The sequence below is a fragment of the Sipha flava genome, unplaced genomic scaffold (genome assembly GCF_003268045.1).
Source record: "Sipha flava isolate LNK unplaced genomic scaffold, YSA_version1 323_pilon_pilon, whole genome shotgun sequence".
Taxonomy (NCBI): Eukaryota; Metazoa; Arthropoda; class Insecta; order Hemiptera; family Aphididae; genus Sipha; species Sipha flava.
In genome coordinates, this window is record NW_020273008.1 from 820102 (window position 1) to 837045 (window position 16944).

Genomic DNA, 16944 nt, shown 5'->3' on the forward strand with positions numbered 1-16944 from the left:
AGAAAATATAGCATCAAGGAAATTACACTTTTCATCGTCGTTCACAACTTTATACCATTATGAAAATAAAATCGACAGGAGTCTTTCGATTTTTCTAGTTTTTGTTATAATAAATGTTTAGTCTCCTATTCAGTTAGCAGTTTTTTCTTCTCTCTCTCTCTTAGAAATGAAAGTTACCAAATTCGTAAAAAGTAATCTAAAGAAATCGTAAAAATAATACAATTTATAATGAATAAAACTTGAAACGTATATAGTAAAAAAAATTGATTAAGAAGGTTTTGCATTTACCTGAGAAAACATAAAAACAAACCATTCACAATATTTCAATTCTTTAAAGTTTTATGATCAAATATCAGAATTTATTAGAATAAAGTATTATACAATATTATGAATTCCATATTCATCTCGGAATAATTAATAATTATGTCATCGAATCGCACATATTTTTCGTAGTGCAACAATACACATAACCCATACAGCATTTCAATCTGCATGCAAAACAATATATTATCCAACAAAAACTAATGAACAAAAATCACATTTATTCATGGTGGCCTGTGGTGTGTCGTAAGTATTACGATTTTCCTCGATGTCTTCATACTCTTTTGAAAAATTGTTTTATTATTAACCGACTGTGAGCTACGAGGAATTCGGAAATTGGCCTATTTAGATTACCCTCGAGGGGTTGACAACTGCCGGGGGTTTTAACACGGAAAATATTATTATTATTACTATCGATAAGGATTTCCGTCTACTCGGCTATGTACGGGATAACAATTAAGTAAAAAAAAAAAAAAAACAGCACATAGCATTGCACTACATTTTTCGCTTTACAAGGCTCGCCTTGTACGTTAAGTATACATACACTGTAATTTATTTATGTAGTAAATGCCTCTTGTATCTACGATCTCCGTTCCGACGTTCATTTCCGTAGTTAACCTTTATAAAAGTTTTGTTGATATTATAAACAAAAAAGAAATATACAAATTATAAGTATATTTTTATAAGTTCAAGTATACCTTATATTTTCTAAATGTAATTAACACATTAATGACATTAATTCGATAATATTTTCACAAACTGTTTTTTTCCTATTTCTGCATAATAATATTTATTTTCGATTATATTATAGTATAAAATTGATATATTTACCAAACGGTGTTCAATATAATTAACAGTTATTAATATTTCACCGTAGTTTTACGTAGAAAATGTTAATATTTTTAAATAATGTATGCAATCTTTATGTGGCGTCGTGAACAACTCAAAAGAAAAATAAAATGCATAACTGCCGTCGCCTAACCACGTAAGATTAAACACATTAGTCAATACATTATGGAATTTATGATGGTCAACTAGTCTTAAACTCTAATTGTTGTTGTTTCTATAAGAAAAAAAAATCCTAACTATTCGTACATTTTAATAAATTGTGATCGAGTAGGGGAAAAAAATCTTTAATAGCAATATGCCTGAGAAGAAATTATCTCTTGACGTTACTCCTACTTTATTGTAATATGATTATATAATTTTAATAATTGCGTCAAGTTCTATACTCATCGGATTACATAATCATCTACTGTCTTATTAAAATACAATATCAGTTTCACTTAACAAGTGCTGAAAATGATTTAGTCGAGTCCAGATAACAAATAAGCTATAGATTTTCCAGTGTTTTTTTTTTTAATCTTATTTTTAATCATAATTTTTGTTACGAGAAAATTACAAAAAAAATAATTAAATAAACTGTATCTGACTATACATTTTAAAAATATCGAGTGAATCTTAGCAGTAAATCAATCAGAAGCGAATAAACTAATAAAAAAAAAAGCTTTTAGTAAAAAAAAAAAAAAAAAATAACAATAATAATAATTGAAATGAAATGAAATATCTACACCGACTCGTTTTCTAATCTTACAAAACGATTTTTACTCATATAAAAACACACACCGTGGTTAATCAAAACAAAATTGTCTCGAAAAATTATGATCAAACACTGCGGCAAACGATGTTATTATCTCGTTTTTTGTTAAATCAATTTAAAAGTATAATCTTCAACAGTAATCGGAAATTATATACAACTCATTTCCCACAAACACTGATCTCCTTGATCACATCTAAGAATCTTTTTTTGTTTTTCTCGGATATTACTTATTTTTCGTTTTAATGTGTCACTCGCGATTGTTTTCTTGCCAGCCATTTTTTCTTCATTTTCCGGTTTAACCGACGGCAACGAGAGTTTATTTTCTCTACACTTCCACTCGCTAGTCAACTGACCTACTGATCTGTACCACAAACCCATAAACACCATAATAATTAATTTATTAAAAGCAAGTTGGCCAGTAATTCAGTTCACCGTTTCACAATGGTTTTACAAACAATTTTCAAATTTTGGTTCGCGAAATAACCTACAATATTCCTCCGTCAATATCGGACGGGTTTCTCGATATCGATGACTCCTTCGCATGCATGGTTCTCTTTGAACAGCGTTCCACCGAGTGCATCGTTGCCGGCGCCTCGTTACGGAATTCGTAGATTGGCACGTTTTAATTTTTTTCTTTTTTTTTCCTCAATTATAAAATAAGTTTATTTATACATAGCTGTGTTTGTACGACATTTTACATGGTTGTTAAGTGCACAGAAAACGGGAGTATATGCGTTGCACGCGTTTGTCGCGTAACATTTTACGGGTTCGCGTAATGCGTTTGCCCAGATCCGGATTTTCATTAATATGCTCGAAAAGCAAGTTATTATCTTTTATATAGCACATCAAACACACGCCAATCGACACGGGATGTATCGGATCGTGTGAACTGTACGAAGACGAATTCGTTTGCATCGTAACGATGTATTGTATGTCGAATGGGCGTTGAGACACGGGCGATAAGGTATAGATATGGGCGGAATAATAAAGAGCGAAACGACGGGACACTGATGCGAATGTAGTTGGAATGTGGGAGCCAGGGAGAGAATGGGGCGAGAAAGGGGTGAGAAGAAAGTGAGAATGGCATAAGGAAAAAACGGACTCGACGCGCTCCCATAAAGTACCGCCGTCAACGGCGATGGGATGACGACGACGACGACGACGACGTCATCATCGAACATGTTTCGAGTCAATGCTATTTTCGACGAAGCTTACAAATGACCGGCGACCCCGTATTAACATTCTCCACGCGACCGCGATGGTTCAGTTTTCGATAAGTTATTCGAAACGACGAGAAGTTCTACAGGATTTTTAGACATATATATATATTTTGTTTCTCACGTTCCTAGACGTCATTTGTTTATCTGCGCAGAGCCGCGGTTGCGTTTCCAGTGACGTTCGCAAGCAAATGCTTCCTTAACGATTTTTAATTTCACTGGTACCTAAATCATTCGCTAGGGATTTTGCGCGCACATTGACGTGTGTACGATGTCATTTTATTATAATTATTGTTAAATATCGAACGGATTTCGTATGAAATATTTCGTTGCCGAAATACACACTCGTGCGCCTACACACGTAACACTAGAAAAAGCGTTATTTGAGAATTGTCAAGGTGTAAATCTCTCATTTTATTTTCTTACTCGGTATTCCAAATTTAGAAAAATAAATAAATAATAATAAAAAATTATTTCTATACAAAACATATTAACACAATGTTTTCAATTATAGAGCGCAGCCAAAAAAGCAAATAGAAACAAAATTCATACCAAAATTTCAATCCATAACTTCCGTATAATCACAATGTTTAAAATTACAACCTCCATACAGAATTAAAAATAAAGTAAAATTAATTACCAAAACCAAGTTATACATTTCACTACCGACTCATTAACTATCCAAATCTACTAGTCTGCAATTATTTTCGATTACATTTCCAGCAAACATCCACCCGGTGAAAAAAGAAATGTATGTATCCCTCTAATTTCAACCAGAATCCATTTATAAGGTGTCGCATTTGAGCGACTGCTATTTTCATGCATATTTAATGTCATGTAGTAAAACATCACGAATATTTATTCTAATACATAATAATTATGTATAAGAAGAAGTATGCGTGATTAATATGTAATTATTACAGATGGTATACATGAAGGAAAAAAATAAATAAAAAATTCGAGAGCCTTAAGCACAGTTCAAGCATAATGTTATTATGCTTACTGCAGGCGTTTGATCGTTCGAAACGATTTTGTGTTCACGCCCGTGCACTTTTGATCACATTTCGCGATAGAACTCTATTGGATAAAATCAATTTTAAATTAGAAACGTCAAAGAATTGTCGTCATGAAAACGGCACATAACTCGTTGAAAAGCAGTGGTTCGAAACTAAAATGTAAAATATATTTTATAACTATAATTATATAGCTAACAATTTTTTTTTAAACTCGAACGTCCCCTGCAGTATGATTAGGTACGAGTTGATAATATATTATCCTAAATTTTTTGCATAAAAAAAAATTTCGGTTGGAAAAAGTACTCTTTTAAAATCTTAGGATCTTCTTTTGAACGATGCTCTGAAAAATATTCTCACGCATTTTAAATCCAAAAACGCCGGCTATACCAAATGATCAGATCAAACATCACCGATGATTAAACAGTGGACGTGAGAGATAACATGATGTAGTTTTCCATTTTCCTTTTACCCATCGTATTTTATCATATTTTATCGTTCAACTACCGTGTCGGGAAGAACAAGAATTTTAAACGCATTAGATCCACTGTGTATTCAGGACATGGAAATTTAAAAGGGATTAAAGTCATATTTTTGACTTCAAAAACTATGTTAAGTGTATTTATCACGACGACAATGATTCGTTGATGTTTCCCTACTAACTTATTTTTGGGGAAACAAAAACAATAACATACGCAAAACTATTCAAAACATTAATTTTTTTTTTCCTTCGACACATCGTTACCATTGTCGTAAGTCAATCATATTATCTACGTGTAGTTAAAAGAGTTTTTTTTTTTTTTTTGATTTTACTTTTTTTTTTTTTTTGTCGCTTATTTTATCAAGAAAACTTTCGTAAAATAAGGTTGTTTTTCGCTCTCGTTCCTTTTATTTTTTTAATATTTTATTTATTTCTAATATAATTTTTACAATTGGATTTATTATTATTATTATTATTATTATTATTATTATTATTGCATAATATGGTTTTCGTATGCGTGTAGCCCGAGTAAAAATAAATCACAAGAAAAACGTTTATTCCGCTAAATTGTTTTTGAATTTTTTTTTTCAAAACAACTCAAGCTTATAGGATTTACATAATTACTTTTTTATTAGTTTACTTTTGTTTTGTGGTATTTATTAATTTATAATTTTACATAATGGTACATTGGAAAACTTAATTTTTTTTTTTTTTTTTTTTTATTTTATTTTTTAACTTTATTTTTTTTTTTTTTTTTTTTTTTTTTTTTTTTTTTTTTTACCAAAACCTCCTTGTTCAATAAGTTTTTTGTTTTTACTCATTACCGAGAAAATCTTTCTAATGGTTCATAAAACATATTGAAAACAACGATGCAGCGATACATATTTCTTGCATAAGAGCATGGCGCTGCATTATGGCAATGTTATAATTTTTCTTATAGCTCTATTGAGACTACCCATATTAAATCATCACGTTATGTGCTCGAATTTTTCAACAACGATATAATGTATTTAAAACAGTTAAAGCACGTTACACAATCAAATATATAACCTTCAAATTACCATACCATTACCATTCAGACGGCAATATTGTTTCAAAATAAAATAATCTTGACGCGCTGTTATGAAATACTAGGCAATATCCTATATAATATCGTCGTTCTTCGTCTTATTCGAACACTTGGTTTTATATTTCATAACCTAAACTACGTATATAATTACGTAATAACCGAAAAAAAACGTAAAACGTGAATTTGGTTAATTAGGTTTTTAAAAGCTTTGGAATAACAGAACAATTAATGATAATTAAAATTCCTCGATCTCGTGTTACGCAAGTTAAAAATAAATAAAAAACACTTTATTGTCGCCAGAACATGTAAAACACAAATATATATATATATACACATATATATATACACATATATATACACATATATATATTTGTATGTATTATGTAAATGTCTAAAAAAGTTACGGTACATTTATATTATTATATCAAAAGCGCACAGCGAATAATATACAATTTTTACAATTTCAGTTCTTCGGAAATCTCAATAATTAATATTGAACGCATGGCTATTTGGCTTTTATTTATTTTTTATTCATTTTACAAGAATTTTAATAAGTAGTCTTTTATTTTATATTTTTACATTACTGTTATTTCATCATGAGCAGTAGTGATACTAAAAATACCATTCACGACTGATACAATCTATGATTATTTCTGATTAAAAAAATGTTAATTTGAACTCAAAACATTTAAACGAAGCGAATCAATTTCTTATATATTTTGGTATTCTAAAAAAAGTTCCCAGCAATGTTTAAAAAAAAAAAAAAAAAAAATTAACATTCACAAGTTTTCATTTAGTAAATTTCTATTCCACCAATCACTTATCCTCTAAATATTGCGTGTACTTTTACCATGCACTACACTACAGTTCACGCAAACTCCGTAGAGCTGTGTTATTGTATTATGATTATAGGTTGCGTTTTTCGGAATATGTAAATATGTACGTATGGAGTTGATGACTTTTCGAGGCGAGAAAATGATTGTGGCGAAAATACAACAACGAAAAAAAAAACAGAAAGGTGAAAGTGAAAAAACCATACTGTTGCCGTCCTTTGATTGTTTGTTTGTCTACAAGATCACGATGCGAACAAAAGATCGAATGCGAACAATGGCATTGCACACATAATAGGAATATTTCTTGCGCGCGGGCTTGCGGTGATTTTCGCATCGAATTATACGTATTATGTTCTTTGCCTACTACCGGTATCTGTACACACATAGCAATGCAATAGGCCAGTCGACCCCGAAATTTTGTTCCCAACGCAAGTACGTCCTATAACGATCTCGATCGTACCGAAGTGTCGACGTACTAACAGGGGAAGAAATGTTACTGCGAACCAAACTTCGTTGATAGTGTGGTGTACACTCGAGATCACAAACAACTTTACGTCGACGAGGCGAACGTTTTTTAACGATAGGGCATATGACACGTGGCGGCTCCGGAGAGATTCGTATATCGTTTTCAGCAACGAGCTTTTAGCGCAGTATTCGTTTTTAACCCGAACGGTACCGAATAATCGCGTTCTAGATACCGGTAGACGAGACAGTAGCGGCGCATAGTAAATATTCTGGGGAGTCTAAAATTATTTAACATAAACTCCACATAACAATGAACAAAAATAAAAAAAAATTATTGGACAATAATAATAATCAATATTTAATTTAATATAAGCTAATATTTTTAACTGAATTTAATATAATAGCCTCTTTTATCAAAAATCGCACGTTTAAAGTGAGGATAGATACTGATATCTCTGTAGAACATCCAATAAAAGCAGGAGTCCCACAGGGATCGGTCCTTGGGCCCACCTTGTTTAATATTTTTTGCTATGACATCCCAGTTCCACAAAAATGCCAATTAGCAATGTACGCAGATGATACTGTTATCTTAACACAACATAAAAATCTTGAAAATTCAATAACAGATCTACAAATTTCTTTAGATCAAATCTCAGACTGGTTTACAAGATGGAAACTCGCTCTTAACCCAACTAAGAGCAAAGCTAAACTACTTAGCCTAAAAAGATATACAAATCCAACCCAATTAAAAATTAATAATCAGCCTATACTATGGAATAATAAAGATCAATCAATTAAATACCTCGGAGTATACCTTGATGAGAAATTAACATGGAAAATGTATATAAATAAAAAATTGAACCAAGCCTATACACGAATAAAAATCTTATACCCCCTAATAAATTACAGCTCAACACTTCAAATTAAATGCTCTCTTCTAATATATACATCAATAATAAGACCACTAATTACATATGCATGCCCAATATGGGCAGCCGCATCCCAAACAAAAATCAAAAAATTACAAACGATACAAAATAAATTCCTTAGAATAGCTCTTAAAGCCCCATGGTTCATGCGAAACACACAAATCCATAATGACACTGGTATACCTTACATAAACACATGGATAACTGAGCAATTTAAAAAATTTCACATGAAACTAAAAACAATAGAAGGCGCCCTTCACTTCAAAATTGGGCAGATAACTAAAAACCGCAGACTTAAGCCACGGCTACCTCAAGACATCTTGCTACCTCCAGAATCATCTTCATCATCTTCATCATCGGTATCATCAGAACAATGGCCTAACTAAGCGACTCATAATCTAAATTCAGTTTATTAAAAATTTAAAAAAAGTACAAACTGTATTACTCTATATAGGAAATGTATGAATAATATAAATGTATAAAAAAAAAAAAATTGTAAAAACAAACATTTTGTTGAAACAATTATAAATAATAAATGAAAAAAAAAAAAAAAATTTAACTGAATTTAATACTAATTTTTTTTCGCGTTCATGTTCTCCGGCGGCAGCTGTTTAGGGTTTCTGTACGGGGTTGAATAACAATAATCGTCCGAAACCGGTGCCGCGACCGCGTTCCATTTTTGGCGAGTATGCTATGTTATATTACGCGCGTTCCGCAGGTGAGTCATTCCAACACATTAATCCGTGTTTATAAAAAAGCGACTCGCCAAATCGATAGCTCCGAACGCTCCAAACAGTCGTAATGGCAGGGCGAGATGTTCACACGTGTGTTGATTGCGGAAATCGGACGAGACTTAATGATATTTTTCATATATTTTTTTCCTTAATTTTTATTTGTCCGTCCATCTCCGGAAGTTTTTCCGTTACGACGCGGCGCGTAAACGGATTCGTAATCACCGCATGGTGATGACGACGGGGGAAACGGTGCGCATCGCGCAATCAAATTACCGGCGAAACTTGACGGCGCGTAATTGATTAATTGGCTTAAAATAATGGGAAAACGCGTTCGGTCGGTCCCTCGGCGTCGGTTCTCGCGTGTGTGTCGCGTACACATAAGCAAGCTATAAACGGCGCGAACGGATTCCGAGGGATTCGATGGGCCCGCCCGCGGAACACAATTCGCCGCGGACGGAGACGCGAATCTTATTGCACGTTTCAACCGGCGGCCGCGGGCGTAAAGTTCGAAACGTAACGCAACTTAATGTAATAGCGCACGAGGCGAACGCGATAACGACCCGTCAGGACAGCGGTAAATACGCGCTTTTGACGTTCGACGTTGAAAACAAACAATGTATAGCGTCTAAGGACGCGTCTACCCTGCGGTGCGCGACTGATTACGATAATATTTCCAGCGCCACCGACGACGACGACGACAACCGCGATTATTATGACAACGTAATTGTTTGAATCCGTTGTACGCCGCAACGTCGTGTTGACGTACCGCATGATTTTTGTGTTAGTTTTTCGTCGTGTCCTGCGTTGTGCGTTCCGTTCTTTTTGCACTGCACTCGTCGAGCTACAAATATCCTCGAGTCTTGCGGGAAATCCGTCTGTTCACGTTTTTCCGTGCACTTTTGATATAGGTTCTTGCTCAAATTGCGCCGTATGTTTTAAAACCGTTATTTTCCATGAAAATCAATTTAACATTAAAACAATTGAGTTATGCAATTGAACTGAATGGGAAGGGAGGCGTGTTATGCTTTGCTCCTCAATGGACGGTCGTACGATCCGCCATTTAAATTCCCATGTATTTCAATAACAGTATAATGCCATATGCGTGTGATGCGTCTGAAAATCTAGAACCTTTCGATTCGCAATATTTCCTAGGTGATTAATCGAAAAGTGATGATATGTACACATTCATCCCAGAATTCAAATCTGTTTCGACCCTTAAAAATTCTATTTTGATAAATCCTATCTTATTACATGTATACATAGCTATAAGTACATTCTCTCAACATTTCAATTCTATCGATATGTGATAATTTATGCTGTACACTATTCAGTGTGTGATTGGTATTTTAATTATTTATACAGGTCATGTGATAGGATAATTTATCGTTTATAAGCCTATTGTGGCTTCTAAATGAGGACATGTATGATGTCAGTGACGCAACTTCGAGACAACAGATGACATTTCAAATCGCGATCGCGTTGTACAACATGTGTTCTTTTTTTCTTCTTTCTTATAAATATCGGTCGGTTTCAATGAAACGTATAATGAACGGTAAAATTCAACTGCAATAAAGAAACCACACGACGACTTTTTGAAAATGCAGAGTTTTCAAACTTTCTACATACGACGCGATATCGACCAACCACTCACAACGACTACGCGAACGGCTCACCGCAATACCACCACATGATATACGTTCTGATATTTTCGAATGCGAGAATTTCAATAATGTGTACGGTTTATATTTTATCTGCCACACGAATGCGTGGAAAAGATTTCGCGTTATCGCGTACGACATTTTTCTCGCGCGAAACCCGTACGCCGACGGTCCATTGTCGAGTGCTTATCTCGCGACGAAAACGTCTTTTAAATATTTCAGCTGCAGTCGTTGTACACGGATAATGTACGAAACACGCACTGTCCCCGCACAATCGACCCCAGCTCGGTGCCCAGTAGTCGAATGCATTTTGCAACGGGGACAATACAAGCACTGCGCACCAAACGCGTCTGTTTTTCCACCCTCGTATATCAACGCCTGGACCGACGAAGATTACGTTTAGAATTTCAATACCGTTTCGGCGTGGCAAACGATTTCAAATAGTTTCCGTACGGTCACTGCGGCTGGCTGATCGTCTCCTCGTGCGCGCCGCAATGACATCATGCCATCAATATGCCATAATATCAATACCACAAAGTCAACGTAATTCGATGGAGTTCGATAGCACTACTGCTGCCGTATCGTATATTCAGTTGGATAGAGTCCAACGTCGTGCTCACAACTTTGTCTGTATTTCCTGTCGAGTCCTTTTTGTATCATTTACGCATGTAAGTTAGGTACGTATCGCCACTTAAACCTTCGCCGTTCGTACCGTTATAAATCAAAAATCGGCTTTGGTTTTCTGTTGATATGTATCCAAACGAATACGACATCAAGGATTGGGCAGAGTATTGCGCACTGTCGCTGCGACCTGCGACAACGGTGCGAGACTTATTCGGCGCAATACTTCCGGTAGTGCGAGCAATCCAAACGAAAATTTTTCGAAACGGGCGCGACAAAACACGTTACGGACAGTGCCCCGTCTCACGCTGGTGGTGATCCGATAGCACAAACATGATGGATACATCAGGTGGACTTCGTCTTCGCGAACGACCAAAGTAAAAGATATTTAATAACAAAGGAAAAGAAACGCACTGAGTTGACTTGATTTCCGCGTATCCACCGTTCGTTTTGGTTTCCGCTGCGCTTCCACTACCTCTCCTCGCGACACGTCCGCACCCTGTTAAGACAACAAGACATGCCCTTCCACGCTCGTTTTGTAAGTCGCATATAAGACCGTAAACACACGATTTGAAATGTAATAAAATCTCAATGCATACGTCTTTCGCACACAAAGACGTAAGATTTACGCCTATTATCTGTTCTCAGGGTCAGAAGGTTTGTTTGGGAATCACATTTTTCCAGAATTCCTGGTGTTTTAAAGGTTGATCGTTGTGAATGTATTGTTTATAAATGTGCTGTATTATTACACTGTACGTTGTACGTTTGTGAACAATAAATCGTTTAACAATCTATGAATATATAAAACAATCGGAGTAAGGTATGGTTTTAATTTGTTTACTGTGACTTGTTGACGTAAAGTAAGAACCATACAGTAATGGCACTTCAGCGTGATGAGTTGCAGGTGATTTAGGATTCGTGTTTAATTAAATTTAGAAGGTCCCGAGTACATTGCCTTATGATACTCGTGCAGGGATTTTGAAAATAGGGATTTGTACGGGTTTTAAAGTCATTTATACATTTTGAGTAGTGTAATTTGGCTGTTGCAGTGACTTAAGAAGTATAGAGATATGTGCATGGTTTCGAGATATATGGAGAAGCGTTAGAAAGCCAGACATTTTCATTTTTATTTTATCTATTTCATTCGGGTAGTCAGGATGAATTTCAATATCTCGACATAAATTTAATTCCCACTCCACCTCTGTAACCGCAGCGAGCACGCACGTCGTGTGTTATATAGTAAAACTTATATTACGTCCGTGTACAGTTATTGTTCATCACAATATTTTTACTTTTTTTCTTCCGATCCTTACCTTACGTTTTCTCTCTCTCTCTCTCTCTTTCTCTTTCTCTATCACTCACTCAATCACTCTTCTCTAAATATAAACTCTTTGTGAATGTATATTTCAATAATATTTTATTATTATACCACTGAGTATTGCCGTCTTCCATTCTCGTGTATGACTTGTGTTATGTATTTTATTATGTACTATATTTGACTATAAATATACTGTAATACGATTTTATACAAAATAAATTCATCAATATCGTATTTTTTTTTCATTTCTAAAGACCGTGCGATCTACTGCGTTATATTTAGCATTAACCATGGTATATGGCAAAATCCCTGTAACAAGCCGTGCTATACGCGTACACAATCCGTTGCCCCGTCACTGTGGTACCCTACATTATTTCATTTTACCATCGCAAATTTCGTCGCAAGATATTACGATTCGACAGAAAGCGATCGATGGGATGCACAGTGGAAAAATATACTTCCTGAATCGCGGAATCTACCAAATATATAACTTAAATAATATTTCGCTTTTTATTATGTTTGCTTAATGGACATAGTGTTACTATAATAGTCTCGACGTTTACAAGATCTAAGTGTGCAGATATTAAGAAAATATAAATTATTAATAAAGTCTTTGGTATTAAAAAATAAATAGATGATTAAAGAAGGAGACGGGTTTTATGCCGACTCCTGTATATTTCAACCCATGGTAGAATGTGCGACCAAGACCGATTTTCGTGTTAATATTGTCGAAATGCCGAATCCGATAGTTTATATTTGCTGCAAAATAACTTTCGACGACCGGAACTCTGAAACGTGTCTACAGCTCGCGTTAAGTTATTGCAAATGTTTAATATAATATTACATCGCGATAGTATTGTAAATTGCAGAGAGTATTTTCTAATAATCGTTGATCCGAAAATTGAGTCCATCAAACGTGGGTTCGAATAATTACAAAACCTAAAAGTTGAAAAGTCCCGGGCTTTTCATATTGCGAAAACTATCTTTATTCGGTCGGTAAATACACGAATTGTACAAATATTTTCTCGAGACTTGTACTAGCGATCGACACATACTTTTGAACGGTTTATAGTTATATCCTTAAATAATTTAGCTCCATGCTTAAGAATTTATTGATAATGCAATTATCTCGTTTTCTTTGAAGAACAGGTGTACGTATTATGTTTTTTGAAGATTGCATTCGATCGAATCCACAAATAATTGTATGATGATGTACTGCGTACGGTATCAGATTTGGTTCGTTAAAACTTTTTATTTGAATACTGTGTGAAGTTTCAAATGACAAAATGTATTTATATATTATATATATATATATACAGAACGTTCCTCGATAAGTTCAATATACTTCAATCGAAGTTTATACCACGACACGATACTATTTGCAGAACGCAAATGCATTCGGTACAGTTTTAAAGTGAAATGCTTTATAGTTTAACGTATTCTTCTTGCTGTACAATGTATGTAGCTGAAAATCTATAATTACATAGATGCGATCAATCGGAATTATATACGTTTTATTATTATTATTATAAATATTAAGTAACAATCGGGTGGTTCGTTTGATATTAGTAATTTAATTGTATAGTTATGTTAAATTACATAGTTATTGTAAGCGCACGTGACTGCAGTACTGGTGATGGAGTTTTTGAAAAACGCCACCGCAATCGAAAAAAAAAACTTACGGGAAAACCAAACAGTCAATTACGTGGTTAAAAATTACAAGTTATTTAAGTTTGCGTGTTTTTCTTTCAGATTGGTTGGATGAAAGCGGAAGATCAAACAATACTAACGTTTCACGAACGTGTCGTGGCTTCGAGCGGCCGATTCAGCGTGAGTCATGAGAATTACAGGATCTGGTATTTACACATCAGGGACGTGGAAGAAACCGACAAAGGTTGTTACATGTGTCAAGTGAACACGATCGAGATGCAAAAACAGATCGGCTGCTTGGACGTTTTAGGTGAGTGAACAAAATAAAAAAAAAAAAAAAATTAGAAAAAACCGACGATTGGAACGTTGAAAACTGCTCTTGATGTCCTTCACGTTGCGATACAGGAGCGCTGCTGCGCTCGTATTTATTGCGATTATTCGATAATTTATTCCGCGATTTGCCGTCGAAAATTGCTAATGCTAATGCGTACATGACGAGTAAGCGTAATAATAATTAACGAAAACTTGTAAAGTCGTTTACCAAAGTAACCGTTCACGGTGGGCAGAGGAGGAGGGAGGACAACCGCAGTCAAAACTTACCCCGCTTGTACGTATACACATATAGTATACATGTTTCCGTGGAATGAATGGCCGGTTGAAAATTAGTGTGTTACCGATCGATACGGCGCACACTATCATCGAGTGGGATACAACAAACGAAGTATGTGTTACTGTACAGCTTAACCCGTAATATGCTCGACTAGACCATCATTTATATATATACACCGGTGTATTGCGCGTCCGATAGGATTAAATATATCCGTCTCGTTGTTGCCGCGATCGTTTCCGTTTAAAAAAAAAAACAATCAACGCTTTTCGATTGCTTCGCGTCGAACAAGAGTCAGCGGTGCTCTCCCGGAACATCGACGTTAAACTTTAAACCCTGTCAGTCGCACCCGAAACCGATGCACGTGTGCAAGACGTCTGTACGCACGGTAGATTATATCGCGCACAAACTCCTAAGTATTTCGTACGAGCGCGTCAATCGAGCGTCACGATGTCTGAGCCGATCCGAAACCACGTCGCGCGAGAGACTCGTTTAAAACTTGTAACTTTATACAATTGCCTTCCGGTCGCGTTTCTCGACTGCTGAGAACGTCATATTTTCACCCCAGTCACGTCTTATTATTATTATTATTACTAAGACTGCTAATGCAACTACTAGTACTACCCCGTCATCATCGTTATTTGTATTATGTCTCGTTGGGGCTACCGTCGACGACCCGTGACCGCCGCGTGTATGGAGTGGCACGGAAGACCCGAGCGAAAGTTACCTACCACTGCGGTACAACGACAACGCGGTAATACGTTCGCGAATCGGGACAAGAATCACGGTAATCGTTGCGTAACGGATCAAATCGACATCGTAATCGTTCAGTTATTTAACGAACGTATAAACGAAAAAACGAACAGCTTGATTGTGTATAAATGAACGGTCAGCCTGGACGCATACTTTAAAAAAGCTAATAATTTAATTATTTCTAGTTATATTCTAGTTTTATTATTGTTATTTAATGGGCGCGTAGCAACAGTACTCGCATACGATTGAGCGTATATCCGATAAAGCGTGTTCCGATAAAAAGGCAACGACGCGGTGTATACGTATTCATAAGGTGGAGGGGTAATCGTAAAGGTATACGCAACTTCACGAATTAATTATCGTCCAGGGCGATGGGGGCGGGAGTAAAAAAAACCTTACGGTAGGCTCGTGCACTGATTATTATCGTGATATTGTCGGAGACGGCAACTCTGTTCCCGGGATCATGACGACTGCTTTTGTACTCGTCGACCCACGCGAATCTTTTCTCTTCGAATATACGTGCCGGTACGATAATCGTATACAAGCACGCGCACTCAAGAGCCGAAAAACGAATAAATATAATTACGATTCTCGAGCGTTCTCTGTATCATCTGCGCCCACGATTTTCACCGCTCTTCTATCGTTCACGGTTCCGTAATGATGCTAAATGTTGTTAAATTTTAACAACGATTAACAAACGGTTAATAATCGTAAACCAATATAAATTAAACAAACGTATAGCCTGGAGTGTTATTATATTTGTTATGTACGTACGGTTTCGAAGCCGAATAATATGGACATGAAGTTCGGTTTATGTGGGCAAAAATTTTTTATTATAGTGTTATATTATGTTCTAATCACTAATAAAATTGGATTTTGCTGTATCGATGAGATTGTGTTTATCAAAATTAACGAAAATCAATGGGAGCGTTATTAAGATAATTACAAAAAAAAAAAAAAAAAATTCGATAAAAATCATTTAAATTTTACCACGAATTTAAGCGCGATCGTGAACGCCTACTACGTCTCGAAAGATCTTTCGTTAGGAAAAAAATCGCTATTTTGGACAAAGTGAAGTCTCTCTTTGCAGGCGCTTGGCAATATAAAATTGCTGAAAAATTATGCTTCCCAGGATTTACATTGTTCATTACTATTTTTTATATTTATTCGTCTATTAATTAAATTTAATATTTTCTCCCCAATTCTATGGCATACGTGTACAAAATCAAAACTTATCGATATTAAAAATATACGTGCGTGAAGTTAGCCCCCCCGACATTGTCAGAACGACTCCGGACCAACGCCATTCTTTTATAACTCATTTGTAACTATTTGTACACAGTTTTCAGAATTTGTAACTCCTTACTTTGGGCGAAATCAACATTTTCCTGATGGGGGAACAGCCCCCCGACTTTGTCTCATCTACTCCGGACCAATGCCAATATTTCGTAACTCATTTGTAACTATTTGTAACACAATTTTCTGAATTTGTAACTCCTTACTTTGGGCGCCATAAAAAATATTTGATTGGGGAACTTCACGTAGCCCACCAGCGTCTATGAAGTTTCTCCCCTTCCATATGGTCCATATAGTAGACTTAAAAAAAATTGCGATCCCCGACCCGGGTGTTTTTGAAAATTTCATTTTTACTAACTATTTTTTAAATTTTTCATTG

At 35.3% G+C, this 16944-nt stretch overlaps 1 protein-coding gene across 1 annotated transcript in view; it reads left to right on the forward strand.

The window, feature by feature from the left end:
- Window positions 1-11818: 11818 nt before the first annotated feature.
- Window positions 11819-16944, forward strand: part of LOC112686728 (lachesin-like) — a 207423-nt gene continuing 202297 nt past the window's right edge. Inside the window, exons 1-2 of the mRNA XM_025559137.1 lie at window positions 11819-11845; window positions 14012-14219. Of these exons, the coding sequence (XP_025414922.1) occupies window positions 11819-11845; window positions 14012-14219 (235 nt within the window). The remainder of the gene's footprint in view (window positions 11846-14011; window positions 14220-16944) is intronic.